The following is a 24690-nucleotide window of genomic DNA, read 5'->3' as shown; positions in this document are numbered from 1 at the left end:
AACGCTTTTTAATATTATAAAAATATATGATCCAAACATTCTGCAAAGTTTTTTTTTCTGCAAAGTTTTCAAAGAAAAAAACTGTCCACAAATGTGTGCAAACCTGCACCTACACACGCAAACAACATACCTGAATACGTGCAACAAACTGCGTATTTGGTATCATATGGATTGGAATGTTGCCATATGCAAATATCTTATTAACATTTTCAGTTCCAAATAGGGCAAGAATTTCTCATTCAGTTGAAAATGTTATATGCTCATCATCAGAGATGAGTTAGTACCTACATCCATGGGAAGAAAGCTCTCCTTAAGAATGGTGCACTGCAATGTACACAACCTGAGAAAAATAACCAAGTCACTGCATCTTGCTCTCTATTTGCCACATCCTGGGAAACAATCCTCTACATATGAGCAGAGACTCAAGCTACAAACAAACTGCTTGTTGATTTCAATTTTCAGGGAGGAGTCTCTGACTTATAGCAGATACCCTTTTTAAACATGTGTAGGCTGAAAGATCTGCATTAAGGACATATTCTCGTTTCCAGGCAGATAGTAATGCAAGAAAACACTAGCCAACTCCAAGAAACACACCTGCAGTGTAAAATTCACTGAGAAAGAAACTGACAAACTTATGTGACAGGTGACCTGGTATAAACTATCATTATTATTAGTAACAGTAGCAGCAGCAGCAGGAAGGGCTTACATTTATCAAGTGCATACCATGTCTAGAAACATCAAATTTAATTTTCCCAAAACCCTCTAGGAAGGTGCTATTATTATCCCAAATAATGGACAAGGAAACAGGCTTAGAGGTGTAGATGATGTTCAAGGTCACATAGCTAGGATTCCATCTCAGAGACTGAGCTCTGCCCAACTCTATTATACTGCCTCACTTCAATTTACCTACATCATCTCGATCTGAGAAATCTTCACTCAACTGTACTCATTTGTCCTTAAAACATTAATAGCAAATGCTCTGCAGCATTCTCTTGCAGTTACTTTCCAAATTGCCCAGCCCCAATCAGAACATTTCTATGTCTACCGATGATTAACCTCCAAATATCTGGTTAACAGTTACTTTCTGGTTAATGAAACAAGCTTCTTTAAAACATGCAACGGTCAGGTTTAGTATCGAAGATACTAAGAAGTTCACAGGGCTTATCCAGAACTACTCAAAAGCCAATATGGCTCTCAAATAGTTCTGCTTAGCATTATTAATGTCGCTTAAAAAAATCTCTAGACAGTTCTGGGAGTTCAGTGTTCTTCAGTAGATAAAAATAATTTTTTAAGTGAAGAATACATGAAGTTTACCTCCAGGCTTCACCATCATGCCACACCAAACAGTCATATACAGGGCCAGGATCACTATATTTTTTCTCAAAAGAATTGAGCAATTCCACTTGACTTTGAAGTTCCTCCTTGATTAGTTTATTTGCCTAATCAATTAGAACATATATCAATATTAGTACATTTTGCGCTCTTGAAAAGTTCATTAACATACAGCCAAAGACACAATGCGACCAATGGTAAAGCCATTTTACCCTAGAAAAATGTAAGGAAATTTTCTTTTTATACCTATGCAACTTGTAGTTCAATTTAACGATGCAGATATTAATACAGTAAACATTTAAAAAATACTACTACGTTTACTCAGTCTCTCATTCACCTATTTATTCTACCCACTTTGGGAAAGACATTGTGCTACATGTTGATGATATCATTTAGGCAAGACACGTTAGTCACACATCTATAATCTGCAACTAATCTTCAAAAATAACTCTAAAGTTACTACAAAGTAGGTTATCTACTGACTTGTAGATTTTTTTATAAGGACTGTTTCCATTTAAATCTGTTTAACAATCTAAATTAATAAGAGAAATAATGAATTATCTTCTGTCCTTTAGAATGTGGTAAGTTAAATACATACTATATTTGTGACCTGCACAGATAAGCTGCTATTTAACCACTTTGGTCCATAAAAATGAGAACTGTATACACTCCAACCTGATTTTTTAAAAATAACATAAATTAGGCTGCTCTACATTCACCTGAAGAGTCCTACTGAAATACAATTTAATCTCCCCATGTTCCAAAAATCTTGTTACACTTCATTTTTAGTTATTCAACATGTTCAATATTTACTCTTCCTTAAAGGAAAAAACAAAACAATTATATAGACGTTTTTGGTAAACAAAATAAAATGGCTAATAAAATCCAGATCTCTTTTTATAAAATTGGCTATATATATGTAGTACATAAAATACTACACTTAATGTGTCTAATAAGAGAATGAAGGACAGTGATTTAACAGAAAATTCCACAGCTAAAGAGGAATCTCTACACAGAGTAAGTGCAAGTTAAATGTGTATATAGACTTATTCAGGCCAGGAGTCCTCAATCCTAACTGTGCATTAATTAAAGCTCCCGGGAGCACTTAAAAATGCCAGCCTTCCTGCAAGGCCTTGATTTAATTCCTCTCCAGTGCACAAGCATTGGCAGTTTAAAGCTCTTCATGGGATTATAATATGCAGCCAGGGTTGAGAATCACCAATACCATTCTACTTTTGATTAAAACAAAGTACATGTATGCATTAAAAGAAAGATTCAGGGATGCCTGAGTGGTTCAGCGCCTGCCTTTGGCTCAGGGTGTCATCCCAGGGCCTAGGATCGAGTCCCACATCAGGCTCCACCCAGGGAGCCTGCTTCTCCCTCTCCCTGTGTCTCTGCCTCTCTCTGTCTCTCATGAATAAATAAATAAAATTAAAAAAAAAAAAAGAAAGAAAGAAAGATTCAGAAGGATAAACAGCAAGCTGTTGATACCATCCCTGGGGGCACTGGCATTTTGAAGGCTCTCACTTGCTACTTTGTACACCCATGTGATCCAAAGTTTCTACAACAAGCATGTACTATTTTCATAATAAACCAAGACATTATCTTCATTTTATTAACTAATTAAAAAAAAAAAAACGTAATGGCCAGGGTACCTGGGTAGCTCATTCGGTTAAGCACCTGACTCCTGATTTCGGCTCAGGTTATGGATGTCAGGGTCTTGAGATCGAGCCCTGTGTAGGGCTCTGCATTCAGCAAGGAGTCTGCTTGAGACTCTCTCCCTCTCCCTCTGCCCCTGCTCCTACTCCCTCACACTTTCACTCTCAAATAAATAAACAAATATTAAAATATATATATATATATAATAGCTATTTAAGGATATGGAACAATGGAGTTCTTCTTGTGGGAATATGAACTTTTACTACCACTCTGTAACCCACCCAAGACATGCATGACACCGTCAAAATATCTTCCATAAGAGCCAAGAACTGAAAGCAAAGCAAATATTGATCTGCAGAATGGACGGACACGTGAATTGTGGTGCATCCATCATACAGCAACAAAAGTGAACTACTATGACACCCACACATGAATGACTCTTGCAAACATAATACTGAGTGAAAACAGCTACTCCTAAAAGAACACATTGTATGATTCCATTTTACAAATTCCAAGTAGGCAAAAATCTATCAACAATGTTAAAAGGATGGTGGTTACTTTTGGAGGAGGTAGAAAGCAATGATAAGGAAGAGGTACCAGAAAAAGTATTCATTTTGTAGTAATTCATGACTATATACTCAGGATTTATGCACTTTTAATGTGTATTATATGCATGTTCATTAAGAAGTTTTGAAAAATAGGGATCCCTGGTGGCGCAGCGGTTTGGCGCCTGCCTTTGGCTCAGGGCGCGATCCTGGAGACCTGGGATCGAATCCCATATCGGGCTCCCGGTGCATGGAGCCTGCTTCTCCCTCTGCCTATGTCTCTGCCTCTCTCTCTCTCTCTCTCTCTCTCTATCATAAATAAATAAATTAAAAAAAAATTTAAGAAGTTTTGAAAAATATGTAAATTGATTTCAGAATAAAAGTAAAATTAGTAAAATTAAATAACTTAAAACTTGTGAAAAAATAGTCTATTAAATCTCTAAGAACTCTGTGAGAATATGATCTTATGGTAATGTTTAAATAAAAACGAAAAAAAAAATAAAAGCGACTAGCACCAACTTGAGAAGGGCAATTGTTGGCAACATCAAATTCTTCTTGTCTTCTACAGGCTTCTGCAAGGGCCACCCTATGAACAGGATCCCAGATTTTTTCCTTCCGTTCTTTCTGCAAAAAAAACAGAAAAATTACCTTATGGTGAGGTCGACAAATATTCAGGTAAACCCAGAGAGTCATTTATATACAGACCTAGTTATCAGTTGTGAGGCCACACCATTTTCACACAGGGACTAAAACACCATTTATAATCAAGTTGGTAAAGCAATGGATCAATTATTAACTAGTTAACTCACTGCACCTGGGTTTTAAGGGAACACATTTACCAGGAATATCCAAATGTATTTTGATCCAATTTTAATCCATCTGAGAATAAATAATAGCATGTCAGATAACAGAGTCAACTCCCAGTCATTTACAATAAAAGCCAAGACTGTGTTCTGGGCCTTCTGGAACCGAAAACTGCCCTAAGCCACAAGCAAGGAGAGGGCAAGGATTTTATTTTATTTTTACCCTATCCTCTCTGATTTGACAGGGTTCTATTGTTAACTGAAATTGGTCTTCCCCCTTCATCGCTGCTGTCTTTAGCCCACAGCGCCACCCAGTGGGAGTCTGCTAGTTTAAAAAAATCCTTTCCAGTAAAATAATCAACTCCACTGAGCTAAAGAGGCTGACATTAACTTACTTTCTCTATGTTTGCATGTTAATTTGCACCTTTATCATACAGTTGATGGAATTTTACATATTGCATAAAAAATACTGTTATGTGTATTCCAGCCTGACATTTTAAAATAAAACAGTATCCAATAAGTTATATACATTTTTTTTATAATTTTATTTTTTGCAGAATGATTAGAATCTGATAAATAAAGGTTATAAGATGCAATATGCTGAGTAGCTCTTATGGTTCAGGCCCCTGGAGAAGTAAATAGTAGTATTATAATGAGACGAAAGCACCCACAGACCTAACACATCAGGCTCATTTTCAAGGATCACATTATCTTTTAGAGTTGAAACTCTGAACCTCTATCTGCTACTAATGTTACAGCAATCCTCTAAAGTGGTAGTGGCAAATATGGGAGCCATGGGTTGCAATTTAGATTTAAATTTTAAAATATTACATAAAATTAAAATTTCACACTAGTCACATTTCAAGTTCTTAACAGCTACTTCTGGCCAGTGGCTACCATAATGGACAATGAACAGTTGCACCATCACTGAAAGGTCGACTCAGCAGCACTGTTTTAAAGGAAGCTCCTTCTTCCTCAGTTTGCAACTCTTATTTCTCTGACGATAGATGTGTTTCCTATACTTCAGCTGCTTTAGGTCTGAGTAACTCTTTCCTTAGTACAGAATGATGACTAGCCAGAGTCAAAAGCCTGGTTAAACAGTAAGAAAAATGGGACAAAATGTCATAGAAGCTACAGGACCAGGAATAAGTAAGTTAGCCAGGACTTTAAAAAGTCTTTAGCCTTTTGCAGGTTAAAAAAAAGGGGGGGGGGGCGGGCCTTCAAAAATCCAATGAAAGCTATATCCCAACTCCCAGAAAAACACAAACATACAAAAACTTGAATATAATTTCAATGTATTCAAATTCTCTAAACGTATCCAAGTACCCAAAATTAAGTACCATGACTTGCAATAGGTAGCATTCTACTGAACAGAAGCTTGAAGCAGTCATTGTCTGAAAGCCTCCCAGCCTCCAAAATAATTAAGAGTTAGTGGGAACCTACGAACAATGCTTTTCTTCAGCAGAAAAAAAATTTTGAGGAAGAAGTCATCGATCCTAGATTGTACATTACCTGTATTCTTTCCTTGAGCGCCTTTGGATAGAAGTCATAGCCATTTTTAATGCCAATATGATATTTGCCTGAGGGATTTGTCCAGCTCACAGGAATCTGTAGAAAAAAAAAGTAAATTGTTTACTCACTAAATGCTTCCCAATTCCAATGATTTACTACTAAAGAAAAAGGTTATTTCATTTCTCTTCTGATGGCTCAACTTGGATGGGCAAGGTTGCATATTACAGCAGTATTTCTAATATTCTAAGGTGCCACTTAGTATCTATCTGGCTTTTCTTCACATCCATACCTAAGATGGTTCACCTAAGATACGTTTCATTTATACAATGCTTCATGGTTTATGAATTGCTTTCAACATAGGCTACTTCATTAAACTGCTATAATCTTTAGTTCTCAAGGATCAAGGACATATCACCTCTCCCTTCTCAGAGCTACTTGACAAACTAGTTGGGAGGAGAAGCAGTTTTTAGACCCTCTCAACAAGACTCAGATCTCCTTTTTTTTTTTTTTAATATTTATTTATTTATTATTTATGATAGACATAGAGAGACAGAGAGGCAGAGACACAGGAGGAGGGAGAAGCAGGCTCCATGCCAGGAGCCCGACGTGGGACTTGATCCCGGGACTCCAGGATCGCGCCCTGGGCCAAAGGCAGGCACTAAACCACTGAGCCACCCAGGGATCCCAAGACTCAGATTTCCTGTTAAGAAATGCATTCTCTGGGAACCCTGGGTGGCGCAGCGGTTTAGCGCCTGCCTTTGGCCCAGGGCGCTATCCTGGAGACCCGGGATCGAATCCCAAGTCGGGCTCCCCGTGCATGGAGCCTGCTTCTCCCTCTGCCTATGTCTCTGCCTCTCTCTCTCTGTGTGACTATCATAAATAAATAAAAATTAAAAAAAAAATTTAAAGAAATGCATTCTCTATAATCAACATGGATAATGCCTAGATTTTAAGAAAAAGGTTCTATAAAATCATGTTAATTATATATAACATCTTATAATAGTCTTTCTTAATATCTCAAAAGTATTCAAAAGTTTCTAATTAACAGAATGATATAAATAGCATGCCCAGTGTACAAACGGAGAAAACAAAGCAATAAGAAGAAATCAAATTGCTTGCCCAAATCACAGTAAGGGTGAAAGAAAGGTAGAATCTAGCTCTATCATGGAGACCAAAAAACTCAGCTTTCAATAATGGAAGTGTGACTTAGGTAAGCCTGGCTGTGAATTCAAACTCTGCCACTAACCAGAGGGGACACCCACAGATTCGTATTTCCTTGTGTGTAAAAGGAAGAAAACAATCCTTCCCTACATTATGCTTTGCACAAATGCACTGAATATCAATCAACTTCACAAATGTCTATCAAGAAAATGTGGAATATTCACACTCTTTGTAATCCCAGGACCCATAATCATTAAAAACATCTTTCATTTTTTTTTAAATTTTTATTTATTTATGATAGTCACACAGAGAGAGAGAGAGAGAGGCAGGGACACAGGCAGAGGGAGAAGCAAGCTCCATGCACCGGAAGCCCGACGTGGGACTCGATCCCGGGTCTCCAGGATCGCGCCCTGGGCCAAAGGCAGGCACCAAACCGCTGCGCCACCCAGGGATCCCTAAAAACATCTTTCAAATGGGTACAAAGCATAAGGTTGAACTATCAAAAGCCTGCATGTGTCAGTAATCATTTCTGAATCAAATGGACATCTGGAGTATGCAAAATTTCAAATAAGTTGGCATATAAACTAGTACTTTTCATTCAAAACTTACCAACCTCTTAGAGAACAGAAATTCTTTTTTTTTTTTTTTTTTTGAGAACAGAAATTCTTAACTCTGATGTCCCTGCTATAGCCTGTGACATAACAACAATATGGCACTGCAACAACAAAAAAGTAAGCAGTCACTAGCTGGCAAATTCAAAGGCTATTTCATCACAGACATCCTACTACACAGGTTTGTAACCCTAGGCTAGTGGCAACTTCTTTGTACAAGGAGATTATAAAAGGCTGTGAAATGCCAAAGGATTAAATGGAATAACTGATTAACTGCAAGCTAAACAGGTGCTAACATATATTTAACCACAATTCCTTACAGTATATATAACAACAATGAAAATAATCCATGAGACATAATTTACATTTAAATATAAATGAGATCAAAATCTGCAGGGTCCCCAGAACCAGATACTTCTCATATCACCACTACTTATTTTCCTCACAGTAAAGGCAGACTGGTTACAAAAAATTAAACTAAAAAAAAATCATAAAATAACTGTTTTTTTTTTTTTAAATAACTGTTTTAATCATGGGTCTCCTATGCAGCGTTAACCAAATTTGAGTAAAGGTAACTTTATGAGGCAGCTGTGGGATATGTCATTTTGCCTATTTGAGTATTTCATACACATGAACTTATTTGTAGTCTCTTTTATGAATCAAAGCTTTATATTTTGACCATTTTAAGTGGTTACCTGTTTTACTACATGGGCACTACTGTGAAAATTAATAAAAAAGGAATCTTGGTTTGAATGGAGTCTGGAGGCCAGCAGGGGGTGCTCTCACACCCTAGCGCTCATCAGTTGCAGACCCAGGAAGAGGGATCTCACTGATGGATACTAATTTACCACCTGAGCAGCAGGCAGTTTACTCCAAGGGACTTTCTGTTTGTAACAGCCCCCCATCTTCCACCCTTTCCTCTAGAGGAAACAGTGGTCCTCTCCCTTGTTCTGGGTGGGGATTTGCCTATAATTTTGCCACAGGCTGCTTGTATCAGACTGAAATTCTCTGCTATTTCTGAATAAATCCACTTTTGCTGGTAAAATAACTGGCAGTTCTATTTTTATGATTTTCTTGGAGAAAGAGAATCTCTTTCATTACTAATTACATCTCTTTTCCCTAACTCTTTTAAAGAGGGGATGCCTAACGAATTGAACATTTTCTTAAGCCAAATGTCATCATGAGTATTAATGTTCCATTGCAGTAATTTTTTTTTTCCTCTATGTTTCAGCCTTGTCAGCCTCGTGGTACTGCCAGTACACTCCTGTAGCTACCAGTGCACCTAAATATAGGGCCAAATTTGGCCAAGTCATTCACTATGCCTGGACTTATTTTTTTTTATATATATGTAAGAATACTGATGATGTTAAAACCAAAGTCAAGTTGAATGTGGTAGAATTTTAAAAAGCACCAAGCTCCCTTCCAAATGGCTACTAAAATTAGAATAAAGGAGAAAAAAATACCCAAAGGACACAGAGAACTGGAAATGATACTCTAAAGTTGTATCACCCCTATTTTAAAAGTTGCAAAGTAAAAGGAAGCACTGAAAATTTGTAGGGAGATTTATTTTAATACATGGTGTTGGGGCAACGGGTTTTCAGATGGAAAAGAGAATCCAGGATCCTCTTAGGTTTCAAACCAAGCCTAAAATCAATTCTGGTGAATTCTAAAACATGAAAAGAAATATGGTAAAAGTTCTTAGAAAATGATAGAGGAACAACAAAAAAATATACAAAAAACAAAACAAAATGATAGAGGAGAGTATCTTCATGGTCTTGGGGTCAGAAAGGAAGTCTTAAGACATGAAAAGCCCTAATCAAAAAGGCAAAGTCTAATATCCAAACACATTAAATTTAAGGACTTCTACTTATCAAAAGACACCACAAGTGAAGATAGATGTACAGAATGGGAAAAGACACTTGACACATCTCATCAGAGGACAGGTACTTAGAATGTGTAACGGATACCTACAAATTAGTGAGACACAAGACAACTCAGCAGTGGGACGAAGAGGGCAAACAGACTTGAACAGGCACTTCACAAAAGAGGAAATCCAAATGTCTAACAATACAGAAAAAGCTGCTCAATGGCATTAATAATTTAAAAAACGCAAATTAAAACCACAACGTGATACATCTAGATTCCCACCATACTTGCAAAGATTAAAAAGCCTAAAAATATCAAGTGTTACCCATGCGACTATTACGATTCTTACACACTGCTAGTGGAAATGCATTTTAGTGCAAATAGTTGGCAAATATTTAGTGTAAATACTGTTTGGTATCACCTGGTCACGCTGTATCTCTATGACTCAGCAATTCCACTCCCAGGTACACATCCTGGAATTATCTATACATATGTGCACAAGATATGGACAAAAGGATGTTCTCTAAAGAGCTGTTAGTGACTCCCAAACTGGAAACAACTGTTCATCAGCAGTAGAACGGACAGAATGTGGTACATACGAACCATGGCATCTTGCATAGCAATGAAATTAAACAAGTCATTACTACTTGCAACATCATGGCTGAATGGTAGGAATCTTGCAAGCACCTCATGTAAAATGATACATAAATGAGATCAAATAAAGTTCTCAAATAGGCAAAACTGCACAATATTTTTCATGTATCCACACAGAGGTGGTAAAACCTATAAAGCAAAGCACAGAAGTGATTATCACAAACGTCAAAGTAGGTTGTGATCTGGGAGAACAGGAAACTTCGGAGGTATGACAATATTCTTGGTCTCATCTGGGCAGTGGGTAAAATGGCATTCACTTTATTCATCAAGCTGTACATATGTGTTTTATGCTCTTTCCTTTATGTCTGTACGTTTCACCATAAAAGATTTTGAACTTCTGTTCACTTTTTTGCTTCTATCTGTTCATGGGAGTGTCACCGGGCAAAGTAACTGAACAGCCTAGGAATAGCCTCCTTAGAGAATGAGATTACTGGAATGTTCAAAGCACTTAATTAGCAGTTCATCTTAAACTGGGAGAAGAGTAAGACATTAACCATTAACAGTTTATAGGCTATTTTGAAGAAGCTGAAATACAGATGTTTAATTCACCGTAAAGCATGGTTAAGTCAAAGAAATCTGAACACCTCAGTATGTTGCTGTCCAAAAACTGTGTGCTCAACAGTTCAGATCCAGCTAGCCAAATCCCAGCAACTAATAACATCTTTCTTTTTAATGAGCGCGGTAAAATTTCTGAACATTGGTACATCCTTGAAAAAAAATTAGCTGAACATGTATGCGGTTATGTCCCATGTACAGAAGGAGAAGGAAGCTAACATCAAAGACTGGTGGAAAATCTGTAAAATCCTGACCCCCATCCCACATTCTGCCCAAACCTGACCAGCCAGGCAACTAGACGTTGAAACAGAGGGATGTTGAAATGTTAGCTTTCTAGAGAGGTTCACATAGTAGAGGGGAGGGGTGAGACATAGAGAAGAGTCTGCAAAAGATCCCCCCAGGCACTAGGTGTAAGCCCCTGAACATGGACAGGTTTCTCTTTCTCTTGCCTCAAAGCCCAGGCCAAATACGCTAAGATCCTCTTGGAGGTAACTGAGCATCCCTATGGGAAAAGGTATGCCATACACTGACACCTTTGAGTCGGCCATGACAGCATCATTGCCCTCACTCCAAGACCCTGCCCAAGCAGAGAGCACTTCCATCACCTTTATGTGCCTTCCTAAACAAAGGACAGCCAAGACAGCTAGATACCTTGCGGAAAACTCTCAAGTAGAAAGCAGAGCAGAAGGAAGGGAGAAAAGAGGAAGAGAAAGGGAAGAGGGAGGAGGTGAAGAAAAAAGGAAGAGAAGGGAAAGGGGAAGGGAGAATGGGAAGAAGAAGAAGGTGAGTAAAAAGAAGAAACTAGAAAAATTTTAGACAATATCCTCACAGATAAAATGTTGCACACATGACACAAAAATATGCTGAGTCAACATGAACAGAACTGCATTTAAAAAATAATAGGCAAAATGTAACATTCAAGACAAGGGCTAGAAAAGAATATTGAGAAATCTTACAAATCTTTCAGAAAGGAAAAAAACAAAAGCAACGAAGAAAAGGTGGAAAAACAAAAGAAAATTGGAAGATTGGGGCACATGGGTAGTAGCTCAGGCGGTTAAGCCTCTCTGCCTTTGGCCCAGGTCATGATCAAAGGGTCCTGGGATCGAGCCCAGCATCAGGCTCTCTGCTCAGTGAGAAGCCTGCTTCTTCCCCCCACTCTGCTCCCCCACTCACACTATCTCAAATAAATAATCTTAAAAAGAAAGAAAGAAGAAAGAAAAAGAAAGAAAGAAAGAAAGAAAGAAAGAAAGAAAGAAAGAAAGAAAGAAAGAAAGAAAGATAAATTGAAGATCAACTCAAGAGGTCCAATGTCCAATGAACAGGAGTTCCAGACAAAAGAACAGCAAAAACAGTGGGAGGAAGTAACCTGAGACAACACCAGACAACTCAGATGAAGGACATGAAAGGTAAACCCTCTTCTTCCACAGTGCTAATTCTACAGACAAAGTCTCAAATCACATACAAGTTCAAGAAAAAAAATAATAGGATGTTACTTAAAACTTCGAAGATACTGTAATATTAAAGACTAATCTTTTGGTGAGTGGCAATTGGTGGCAAAAGGGAGAGGTAGGACAAGCAACTTAGTTTTTCCTGTTAGAAGCCTTGAAGAAGTTATTTGTCTTTTTAAACTATGAAGACATATTGTATACAGTTAAAAATAAAATTAAAACCCCCCACTATATTGATGGGTAGAGAATATTTTAGAGCTAAAGAAGTATGTCACCAAATTGAGAAAAGATTTAAATATCAAACTATTAATTTTCTGATCTCATTTCACAGCATATATATGGTATATGTAATTCTACCTTTGAGCACCAGTGATATTATCAGTCCATGTGGTTTATCTAGCGGGGGCTACTATAGCTGCTTAACATAAACAATTGAGGACAATACTTTACAGGATTCTAAATCTGCAGGACTTAGTAGGAGTATTCCCTAGTTTCCCAGAGCAATGTAACTCATAGGAACCCCATGTGTCTCTCTGAAATATACTCTAAATAACAAGGTGTCAACTTGGGGAAGATAGGCAAAACCTTAGAGTAATTCAAATGTACAGAAAACTCATTTCCCTCCAGTTTACAACCTTTTTTTTTTTTTTTTTTAAGACACACAGTGTCTTAGCTTGGGCCCTGTAAGAAAATAAAATAGACTGGGTGGAAAATACCACAAACATCAGAAATTTATTTTCTCACAAAGTTTTGAAGGCTGGGCATGAGACTAGGGTACCAGCATGGTCAGGTTCCAGGAAGACTCTTCCTGACTTGTAGGTGCAGCTTTCTCACTGCATCCTCCCAAGGCAGAAAGAAAGCATGGACTAATCCCATCGTGAGGGTCTTCGGGCTTCAACATGTGATTTTTGGGTCAAACAATTCAGTCCCTAACACATGGAAAAGGAAGCAAAACCTGGATGATAATGCCTCCTGTCTGCCTGTATGTAGGCAGATTCTAAGGATGACCCAGGCCATTGTATATTCTTCTCCCCTTATTGAAGGCAGGGCCTCTGACTATTGCCCCTGTGATCGTGATATGGTGAGTAATATAGGAAAGGTGAAGGGATTTTACAGGTACAATTAAGGTCTCTAATCTATCTTTTTAATAAAAAAGGACATTACCCTTGTGACATAATCAAGTGAGCTCCTTAAAAGAGAGACTGGGGGGATCCCTGGGTGGCGCAGTGGTTTGGCGCCTGTCTTTGGCCCGGGGCGCGATCCTAGAGACCCGGGATCGAATCCCACGTCGGGCTCCCGGTGCATGGAGCCTGCTTCTCCCTCTGCCTGGGTCTCTGCCTCTCTCTCTCTCTCTGTGACTGTCATAAATAAATAAAAATTAAAAAAAAAAAAAGAGAGAGAGAGACTGGGGCCATCCCAAAGGTCAAAGAGATTCTCCTGCTGGCCTAGAAGCAAGCTGCTGTGAGCTCTACAGTTGCAAGAAAAATGAGTCCTTCCAACAACCATGTGAACTTGGAAGAGGATACCAAGCCTCAGATGAGACCACAGCTCCAACCAACACCTGATTACAGTCTCATGAGATACTGAACAGAGAGCCACCAAAAGCCATGCCAGATTCCTGACCTATGGAAACAGTAAGATAAAAAAACACAGGAATCTATGTGGCTTTAAGCTGCTAATTTTGTGTTAACTCATTACGTAGCAGAGAAAACTAATACAATGCCACAACAATCTTAGCTAGAAGACAACACCTAAACATGATTCAGACAGAAGATGGGTAGAGTTCAATACAGCTTTTTAGACATAAACATAAATTCATCTTCCAAACTAATTCTGCTTATTAGTTTAAAAGATAAAGAGTACTAAATCACAATCAAGTTCTTGCCATTGTAAGGAGCTAATTAGCTAACACCTCACCAACTGCTTTTAGTATTCTTATCATTTTTTTTTTTTTAATTTATGATAGTCACAGAGAGAGAGAGAGAGAGAGGCAGAGACACAGGCAGAGGGAGAAGCAGGCTCCATGCACTGGGAGCCTGACGTGGGATTCGATCCTGGGTCTCCAGGATCGCGCCCTGGGCCAAAGGCAGGCGCCAAACCGCTGCGCCACCCAGGGATCCCTATTCTTATCATTTTTCATGTTAGTTTAACTTTCTACCAAGGTCTTTCTACCAACACAGAGTAACACAAAGCCAGTCACTTAAGTCCAAATTATTAAAGCCTAAATGTTTCATGTTACAAGTTCCCAAAGGGACAGGGAAAGATGAAGACAAAACTACAGTCTGGTCACTTTCCCTGCCTTTCTATCCAAAACTTGAAATTTTTAGAATTTGAAACCACATTGAAAAATACATCCCAATTTTAAGCTCACTATCAAACAAACAAACACCACAGCTGAATTTTTCTAAGACGGCCCCTAATGACCCCCAACCTCCCGGTATTCCTGATATTAGTAAAATCCCGTTTCTCTTAAGCATGTGCTGGATTTCATGGTTCATTTCAACTGAAAACAAAATGGCAGAAGTGATGGGATGTCAATTCCAAGATTAATTTGTACAAAGACCATGGCCTCCACCTTGGGCACTCTCTCTTGGATTAGTCACCTGGAGGGAACACAGGGATACAGTATGACACAGCCCCATGGAGAAGAACTGAAGCCTATCAATAACCAATTGAGCAAGTTAGCTGAGAACAGAATCCCCTTCCTCACTCAGACTGAGCCTTTGGATGAAACCACAGCCCTGGCCAACAGCAAGATCAGGAGAGCTCTTAAACAGAGGCACCCAGCTAAGTCACACCCAGATTATAGACTCACCGAAACTGTGAGATAAAAAGTGTTTGTTATTTTAAAACATGAAGTTTCGAGGGTAATCTGTTAAAGAGCAACAGGTAATGAATAACCTACCACCAAATGTAACAAACATTAGGTGCTTTGAGGCAACCAGTATAAAAAAAGGAAAAAAATTTTTTGATAAAAAGATAAAAGTTCTAACCTTGAGCACTCTTCCTGAAAGACCGACGATCTCACCATCTTTGGGCTCTACTACTGTAGCAGTATTCACATCACCACTTCCTGTTGTATCAATGATATCAATGATTTTTGGTTTTCCATCAGTTGTAACCTAAAAGTAAAGAGATAATTAAAATATAAATCACAGATTTAATTTTTTAGTCCTTAGAAAAGCAATGCCAACCTCCATATATGTGCACACACATATACCTACCTAAAATATCCTATAAAATCTGCATTCATTTTAAAAAGAAAATTGAATTGTTTTAAGCCAAAAAGAGGGACAGATACATATGAAAAATTTAGTCATGGAAAACACCACAAAATCCTTCAAGTGATCTTATATATTCAGTTAATAAATATTTACTAAGCATTTACTATAGGCCACTCTGTTTTAGGTACTGGGAACACACATAATGATGATCAAGACACAGAAGTCCCTGATCTCATAGATCTTCTGTTCTACTCAGTGAATAAACTATAACTTGCCAGATGGTGATAATTACCATGGAGAAAAATTAAGCAGAAGAAAGAGGTAGTGTGGGGGTTTCAACTTTAACTAGGTCGGTCAAGAAAGATTTCACTGAGGGTAACATCTGAGAAAAGTTCTGAAGAAGGTGAACTTTGGGCTGGACAAGCACAAAACCTGAGGGAGGAAGCATGCATTACCATGTAATTATAGGATGCCACACTAGCACTCACATTCAGTGAGTCCAAAGTTCAAACTTAACATTCAAACTTAGTTCTCGCTAGGCTTTGCCATCTCAGGAACTGATACATACCCAGTTGCTCAAACCAGGTTAAAAGTCCTTCTCTGATTCTTTAATTTCTAGTTTACTCCTTGCATCGATTCCTTGCATCAAATCTGTCAGGAAGTTGTCTTCATTCTACCTCTAAAATGCAGTTCAAGTCCATCTTCTCCCCTTGATTTTCACCACCACTATACTGACTCTCCTCCCACCAGCATCCCTTGCCTTCCTAATGCTGATGCTCCTATCAGGTCTCCCAGGGCCCATTCCTGGCCCCCACCAAAAGAATAAAACAAGCTGTACTATGTGCCAGTTTTCCATGTGGCACCGTGCAACGGATCCCAACGCACTTGCTACAAACGCCTTTGCGTGACCCGGCACTGCCACATATGGTCCTGTACCACACTGGCCTTTCAATTTCTGCCATGTGTCAAACTTTTCCCTGCCTCACAACATTGTACACAGCCCTCCCGCTTGGAATCATCTTTCAGCTGTTTCATAGACATCCCAATCTCATCTTTCAGTTTTCTACTAAAATGTCACCCCTTCAGAAAGGTCTCCCTAATGACCTCTTCTATGGTCCTAAACCTGAACCTTATTCTTCCTCACTGTACCTTGTTTCCTTCACAGAATTTGTAATTACACAGCTGATTCTTGATCTATTTCCATTATTAGAAGATAAGCACCATTACTAAAGAGAAGGGCTATGTCTAATTAACTCACCAAATTCCCCCAAACCTAGCAGTGTCTGGTTGGTACTCAACACATATTTAACGACTGAATAATCTGAGACTAAGTTACTCAGCATTAAGAGCGATTTTTCCTAAGGCATGGTTTTTGGGCCAGACCACACATTTTCATTTGGGCCATGCTGATAGCTACAGCAGTATTGTATCTTCACACTGCTTTTGTTGGAAAAACCATTTATGGGATCTTTCTAGGCTAGCTTTGCAAAGGGAATCTCTAGCATTCAAGATATATGTACTGAATTATTAGCAAGAAATCAGGCACAAAGACACAAAGATGACTGAAAAAAGAAGACCCCTCCCATCAAGGGAAAAAAATGTAATATAAGAAATACCAAGAGTGTCACAAAAGCACAAGGTCTTCCAACTCCTTTTCCATCTGGATAACTCACACTCTCTCTAAGATCAAGCTTAGTGTCCCTTTCTGTGTCTTCTCAGGCATAGCTTCCCCTACCCATCCCCAACTGCACGCAGTGTCCTCAAAGCTCCACAGTTAAGTTACCAAAGTGGGGGAGAGGGAAAGTCACCATGTGGACGAAACAAAGGTGCACATGTTCTTCTTTACGAGGCAGAAGCAAGGGGGTTCTTGATGGACCCAAAATCTTACTCCAGTTTAACGTTGCCATAGGAGCACCAGGGGCCAGAAAGGTCTTCCAGGCACAGCTGTTTGGTTTTTCTTTAATGTACAGTAATTTTTAAGCTAGATGCCTACACTAGTAATTAAGTAATATATTCAGGAGACTCAAAATCAAGGTAAAAAAAAAATTACGGTAGAAGTCATACCAAACTCTGATAAGACTATGATAAAACTTAAATCAGTTACTGATTTTGAAGGGATTGGCTAATTCAGTACATATATCTTTTATTTTTAGAAATAAAATCATGAAGGAAAATGTAAGAAAATCCAAAATAAAAAATGGAAATAAGAGGAAGCTAATACTCCCCTATAAAATTAAAACTAGCTAAACCATGTACTAAGAATTTAAGAAAATAACATTAAAAAAAATCAACCCAAATAAGCATGTAATTTGAAAAGCTAGGCCACAGCACTAAGAGCATAATCATGTATCTTTACCTTCTTATTCAATAAGCAAACAACTTCAGTGACTTGAGATCAAGAATCACGAGAGATCACTAACAAGCCAGACATAGATCCCTCATTAAAAACCTCATTATCAGTGTGTGAGCAAAGGAAGAAAGCCTAACGGGATTTAGTGACTTATTTACATCTACTATTGCCACAAGCTTTACTTATTAGTATCTCTCCTACATTAAAAATTCGTATATATGCAGTTTTCTATCTCTGTACCTCTTTCTTCACCATTAGGTAAAGGCAACCACTCCACAGGAGACAGTAAGACAGAAGAGGGAGTTTGGGGTTAGGAAGAAGAGGTTTAAAGAAGGCAAACCAGCCCGAGGATTTTGCAGTGGAGCTTTGGGAGAAGGAAACTGAACTGCTACCATCAGAATGAAATCCCTCACCTTTGCGGGGGGATGAGAGGGCGAGTACATTACACGGCAAAGAGGGACTGAGCCACTAACAGAGTTGTTAGTACAGCTAAGGAAATGAACCCTGTGTATCGCGGTGGGGCACGGAGAAGGGCTTACAGGGCTATGCTGGCTGGACAAAACAGAAATCTCCCAAAAGTTTTCTCCAAATGCAAGAATCTGAGTTACTTTGTGTTTCCACTGAATTGATTATGGTTGGGGAGCTGGTGAGGGCAGTGAGCTAGTCATTAAACATTAGAGGATCAGAAGAAAGTGGGGAGGAGAATTTTAAATTATCCTAAACAAAACAAACTGAATGTATAAGTATTTACTTGAAAGTATTCTTTTAAGCAAGGGAAGATATTTCATAAGCAAATACTATTAAGTGACTATTATCCTCAGAATAGTCTGCCATCAGAACCTGACTGATGAACAAATCAGGCTGTGCTTTCAGAAAGCTTACAATCTAACTGGCAAACAAGTTAGTAAAGCGATAACTGCAACATAGGACAATAAATAAAAAAGGTCAGGACAGTATCTATGAAATCATATAGAACATAAAACCCAGCTTGGGGGAATTCAGGAAGACTAGCCAAGGGAAAGGTAATAAAAGTCACAATCAACTCCACAGCACCTAATATTACCAACCAATTACATATATATATATATATATATATATATATATATATATAATTTACTTATTGTACTTATTTTAGTGAATGTAAAAATAGAAAAATTTTTATAGAACTGCTTGTAACCTTCCCAAAACCATTTTTTCTCCACGAGGAAATTACATACATTGTACACACATATACACTTTTTTCCACTCCGCAAAAATATTTAATGTTATAAGCATATCTCGTACAAAATCAATCTGGATACATGCTGTCAAAGAATTTTAACTTTGACAGAAAAAAAAGGTTAGGTAACAGAAATATTGAAATGAAACATTTTAGGTGCTATGGGGGATCTGAACACATTGCTATGAGAGCAAAAAGGAAAGAAAGCACCCAATAATTGTTGGTAAGAATTGGGCCTTATTCATCTTGAACCCTCAGATCCTAATACAATGGCAGGCACCCACATGTAAATATATGCTGGGGGTCCGAATTAAATCAGCAGATATCCCAAAAGCTAATAGGGTCAAGACCCAGGTGGGTCTTAAAGGATTAACCAGGAGTTTACAGGTGATGGTGGAAGGCTCGCAGGCAGATTAACTTATGTGTTGAGGAAAGGCCTCAAATGTAGATGAGTGGAAAGGGCGGAATGTCCAAGGAGGAAGCAAAGGGTTAACAGTGGCGTGGTGGACAGAAGTGATGAGGGGACAATGAGAACCAAAGCACCACGTAGAGGTCAAGCTGGATGTGCAGGGCCACACAAAATTCAAATTTCAGAATTTTTATGCAAAGGCAACTAGGACATCAACATTTTAAAAGTTTTGTATTAAACAAGGGTGTTATAGGTGTTTGCTTTCTTTCTTGCTTTAAGGAAAATAACTGGACAATGTGCAGGATGGAGCAAAAGGAAGATTGGTGGCAGGAAACCAACTGGCTACTGCATATTCTTTCCAGGTCCAGTGCAAAAGTCCCATCCAGGCCCCGAGGCCAGGTCTCACTGACCGCCCCACACACACACTCCCCCCTCCCCCCCCCCAACAACCGTGGTGACACTTGCAGATGGACATCTTTTACTCAACCTTAGGCACCTGGTAGGTGCCTGGATATTTGCTGAGGAAAGACACAATCATTATGTACTTATTACTCCTCTCATCTGCCCACCCTCTACTTATAATAAGCCCAGGCAGCTGTCACCGAAGAGCACTGGGCCCAAAGCAATCATAGAATGACACTCTACTGCCTTCTCCCAAGTGTTCATTTGTGCCTTTGCAGACCCCCACTGGCTTTCCAAAGGTCCACTTTGGCCTCCTTTTTTCTTTCTTTCCTTCCTTTTTATTTCTATCTACCTTCTTATCTTAATGACGTATACATAGATCTACAAAGTTATTTGCTAAAGCAGGAAATGTCTAATGTGGGAAGCCTGGGTGGCTCAGCGGTTGAGCCTTAGGCCCAGGGTGTGATCCTGGAGTCCTGGGATCGAGTCCCACATCGGGCTCCCCACACAAAGCCTGCTTCCCTCTCTGCGTCTCTTGTGAATAAATACATAAAATCTTAAACAAAAAACCCCAAATATCTAACACATATTTATCCTTCATTTGATTTAAATCCCAGCATAAACTTCTAAATAAACCTGCTCCAAAAAAAAAAAAAAATTTGTGTTTACTTACCACTTTTCTTGAGCCCTTTAAAAAGTCACATGTAAATAATTTTCTCAATTTTCCTAGCAACACTGTGGCATAACTGCTGTTACTTTGCAGAGAGAAATGGAACAATAAGTGAAGCAGACTGGGAAGTTCTACAAAAGCATTTTTACTGAGACAGTACTCCTCCAAACCCTCCTGATCCTTTTATTATCCTGACAAAAAAGGAGCCAGTAAACACTTACCCCAGCTGTTCTCCTCCCACTTATCCCTATAAAAAGTAAACATACACTACAACAGCATGGAAACCATTACTACCGTGTAATAAAGCCTCAATGAGGTGATAGCTGTCACTGTTGTAAGTCTTCAGAGTTATTAATACAACAGCCGTTACCACTAGAGGTACCAGGAAGGGACACATCACTTGCTATTCTGATTCACCACGGCTGTCTGGCTCTGCCAGCCTGAGGTGTGTTGTACTCCAAAGTGCTGCTGAAGAATTCACAGGGGGAAGCAAGCCTCCTGGAGGGATGCAGCACAGAGAGACAGACCGGTTCCCTTTTTGCCCCCAAGGCATCCTAACCTCGGAGAGCGCCACCTCAATTAAGAGAGCAAGTGTACAATAAAAGATCCAAAGGCCAGAGGGTACTTGGGGGAGGAAGAGAATCATTCAACACCAGCATCTGGTGTAGAAAGGAGGGTAAGAAACACAGCGGAAGGGCTCACAAAAGGAAGAGAGCAGCGCACGACAGGATTAGCCAGATTAGATTTTTAAGAGACGCATCCTCAACAATGGTGACATTTTAGGGCTGTTATTTCAGTAATAGGCTAAGGCGAAATTCACAAAAGTCAAACTCTGAAGACTTTTAGAATACTTTTAAGCAAGAGACACACATCTTTTAAAGTCACCTTTGGGTACAGTACTTTAAAGATTTCCAAGGTGCCTATGGCAAAATTAATGAATTTTTTAAACTCGTGATTAAAGTATGTTGCCTTACACCTTGAGGCTAAAAAAAAAAAAAAAAAAAAGAAACATACGAACAACAACAAACCACAGAAGCCTCATTTCATAAAGCCTCTTGAAGAGTTCGCCAAAAACAACCTAAATTGGGTTCTTATGTAAAACAAAGACGAAACCAAGCGTTTCAATGACCCTAAACAAGTCACACTGCAGAAGATGGCTTAAAAATAGAACACGTAAAACTAGCAGAGGAAACAATTCCGGAAGTTGACCGAGTTATCTTCTTGAAACCCGGCTTTCATGTGAAGGGCAGATTCTCCCCAAAACCAAACCTCCCCGACGACAGCAGCCAAAATGAAGTTCCGAGAGGTCATTTGCCCCTTTCCTGCTTCCTCCCCACCCCCACCCGTAATAAAAAAGGCAAAAATCCGCGCTTGAAAACCGCAGGCAGGGGCCGGTGCCCGAGCCACGAGGGAGCTGCGGGGGAAGGCGCCCGAGGGCCCGGGCCCGGCCGCACCGGGGCAGGAAGGGGATTCGGGGCCAAAGGCGGACCCAGGCGCCCCGGCCAGCCGCTCCAGGCCAGCCGCGCCAGGCCAGCCGCGCCAGGCCAGCCGCTTTTGTCTGGGCCGGGAGGGCTGCCCGGGCCGAGCCCCGCGCCCGCCTCCGGCCGGAGCCGGCTCCCGCTCGGCCGCACCGCGGGCTTCGGCCTGCGGGGCTCCGCGGCCGCTCCCCTCCGCGCCCCCGGCCGGCCCGCCAGCCCGCGCCCCCGCGCCCCCGCGCCCGCGCCCGGGCCCTCGGCGGCTGCCGCACCTGCATGCCCGGAGCCCCGGGGTCGACCCCCGTGTCCAGGACTGCGATGAGCACCCCCCGCCCGTCATACTCCGGGTAGCGACAGAGGAAGGAGGCAGCCCCGGTCTCTTTCTTGGGCAGAAGGCCGTGGAAGGGGAAGGGCTCCTCGGCCGCGGCGGTGGCCATGGACGCAGGCCGGAGGACGAGGAAGAGGCAAACTGCCAGGCTGCGCGCGGACGGGCGGCGCGAGGACACCCGGGCGGCCGCGGGCCTGGGCGGGGGCGGGGGCGGGGGCGGGGGGCGGGGGGCGGGGCCGGACGCCGGCCAATCGCGGCCCGCCAGGGGGAGGCGGCCAATCACGTCCCGCGACGTAAGCCAAAGGCGCCGCTCTCCGGGGCCGGGCCGGAGTGTCGCCCGGGCCGCAAGGAAGGAGGCGGAGTCTGGGGAGTCTGGGGAGTCTGGGGACTCGGGGCCCGGTTTCGGTTCTCCACCCCGGGGTCTTCGGGAGGCCGGCACCGGGGGTTGCGTTTAGGTAGAGCACCGGGCTCCGAGCGTGTCCCGGGCGAAGCGTTCCCCGACGGACGGGGAAGGAACTGGGCCGCCAGCCCGGCGTAGCTGGAACTCGCGCGGGGCGAGTGATGGTTTCCGCGCTTGGAGCCTTGGACCAAAGCTGTCGGGGTCGCTGCGGGAGGAACGCCGCCCGCCCCAGCGAGGGGGGCCAAGCCTCGAGCCCCAAGCCCCTGCGGTCGTGGCCTGTCGGCGATTGGCCCGGACGTAGACTTTTGAAAGACGGTTTCTCGAGTCAGTGGTGTGGGGTTGGTGTCCCCCCGGGCACCCCTGAGGCGCGGCCAGGCCTGGGGGCGGAGGGTGGGACGGGCCGGAGCCCCAGGCGGCAGGAAGCGGGTCGGGGCCTTCCGTGGGCCTCGGGGGCAGGAACGGACTCATCGCCTACTTACCTTTAGCTTCCCAGATTTCTAAAAACCACGGTTTGGCCCTTTAAATCGAAGTTCCCTCGTTGTTCCTCAAGGTTCACTCAATTATGGAGCACAGTTGGCGGTTCTGCAGATTCACGGTAACCAGCAGTTGCTCGGCGCCGCGCTCGTGGTGTCTATGTGCACAGCTGGGTAATCGGAGCCTGTTCGTGCCACAGGTTACTTTGGCAACCTGGCGAGGCTTAGAGACCCCTTCTCAGCAATGCTTTTATTTTTAAAAAAAAATTTTTTTAAAGATTTTCTTTATTCATGAGAGACACACAGAGGGAGAAGAGAGACAGAGACACAGGCAGAGGGAGAAGCAGGCTCCCTGCAGGGAGCCAGGCGTGGGACTCGGCCCCAGGACCCCGGCATCACACCCTGAGCCGAAGGCAGGCGCCCCTACATCACCCATTTAAACATGTCCAGTTGAATGTTACTCTTTGATACCGAGTAGTGTCTGTTTATAAAACACCTGGACATACTCAAAGTCACATTCAAAACACGTATTTACCTAAGTTGTACACCCAACATGGGGCTGGAATGCACCACCCCAACAGCAAAAGTCAGTGGCAGGGTCTACCGGCTGAGCCAGCCAGGTACCCCCAAAATATATCTAAAACCAGTCATTTTACATCACTGTTTCTTGAAAGTTTATTTCCATTCTATGGTGTTTTTCTCCTAATGAAATCCACATTTATAATGGAAAGTCAGTGATCACTTATGATCTAAAAGTTGTGTGTTAGAATTTAATTTTAAACGTTTTCCTGGAATGAAAGTATGAAAATTTTTCTTTCGGTTTAAGATCTTTTAATAACTAGAAAGTTGATCAAGACACTGTGGATAAATCTTAAACTTTGATTACAAATTGCTGAACAAAAGTCATTTAAAATGTAGCTTTCAAAAAGACGCGTGAGATGCATGTTACTGGGCTCTGTGATTAAAGATGGTTTTGCTGCCAATATTCCAAATTGTCCCTTTGTTTGATGCCCCAAAGGCTACTTACTTCGCCTGCAGACACTGCACAATAGGAAGATGATTTTTGCACCAAAAAGTGATAGGCCCAGATGTGACAGGTGCAAAGGAGAGTAAGTATATCCTTCCACCATATGCACATCTTCAAGCAGATACACTTAGAAAAGAGTAGATATGGGATGCCTGGGTGACTCAGCGGTTGAGCGGCTGCCTATGGCTCAGTGCGTGATCCCAGGGTCCTTGATCGCGTCCCACATCGGACTCCTTGTAGGGAGCCTGCCTCTCCCTCTGCCTATGTCTCTGTCTCTCTCTGTGTGTCTCTCATGAATAAATTTAAAAAAATTTTAAAGAGTAGATATGACATTAAATGTCTAGATATTGATCGTGTTGAAATTATGACTTTTGTACCACAGTAATAATCACTATTTCATATAACCCCTAAAATCACTTTAACTCAAAATGAAGTCCTTTATTCTTTGTTTTCAAACCATAGTATCCACGCTCTGTGTTTACATTCTTTCCTCCTTTGCTTTAAGGACCTTCTCAGCTAAGAGGAATCTTTCAATGCTGAGTCAGTCTGCAAAACTTGACAAACAGC

At 41.1% G+C, this 24690-nt stretch overlaps 1 protein-coding gene across 3 annotated transcripts in view; it reads right to left on the bottom strand.

Annotated features, from left to right (window-relative positions):
- Positions 1–22410, bottom strand: part of TPP2 (tripeptidyl peptidase 2) — a 67606-nt gene extending 45196 nt beyond the window's left edge. For all 3 annotated transcript variants that reach the window (XM_055335911.1, XM_055335912.1, XM_055335913.1), the window contains exons 1-5: positions 22168–22410; positions 15140–15268; positions 5852–5947; positions 4056–4160; positions 1315–1439 (exon numbers count right to left, since the gene is read on the bottom strand). In XM_055335911.1, the coding sequence (XP_055191886.1) occupies positions 1315–1439; positions 4056–4160; positions 5852–5947; positions 15140–15268; positions 22168–22332 (620 nt within the window). In that variant the 5' untranslated portion in view covers positions 22333–22410. The remainder of the gene's footprint in view (positions 1–1314; positions 1440–4055; positions 4161–5851; positions 5948–15139; positions 15269–22167) is intronic.
- Positions 22411–24690: the final 2280 nt, after the last annotated feature.

The sequence above is a fragment of the Nyctereutes procyonoides genome, unplaced genomic scaffold (genome assembly GCF_905146905.1).
Source record: "Nyctereutes procyonoides isolate TBG_1078 unplaced genomic scaffold, NYPRO_anot_genome, whole genome shotgun sequence".
NCBI classification, from domain to species: domain Eukaryota; kingdom Metazoa; phylum Chordata; class Mammalia; order Carnivora; family Canidae; genus Nyctereutes; species Nyctereutes procyonoides.
Note: the sequence above shows the minus strand (reverse complement) of the source record. Positions and strands in the feature narration are given on the sequence as shown.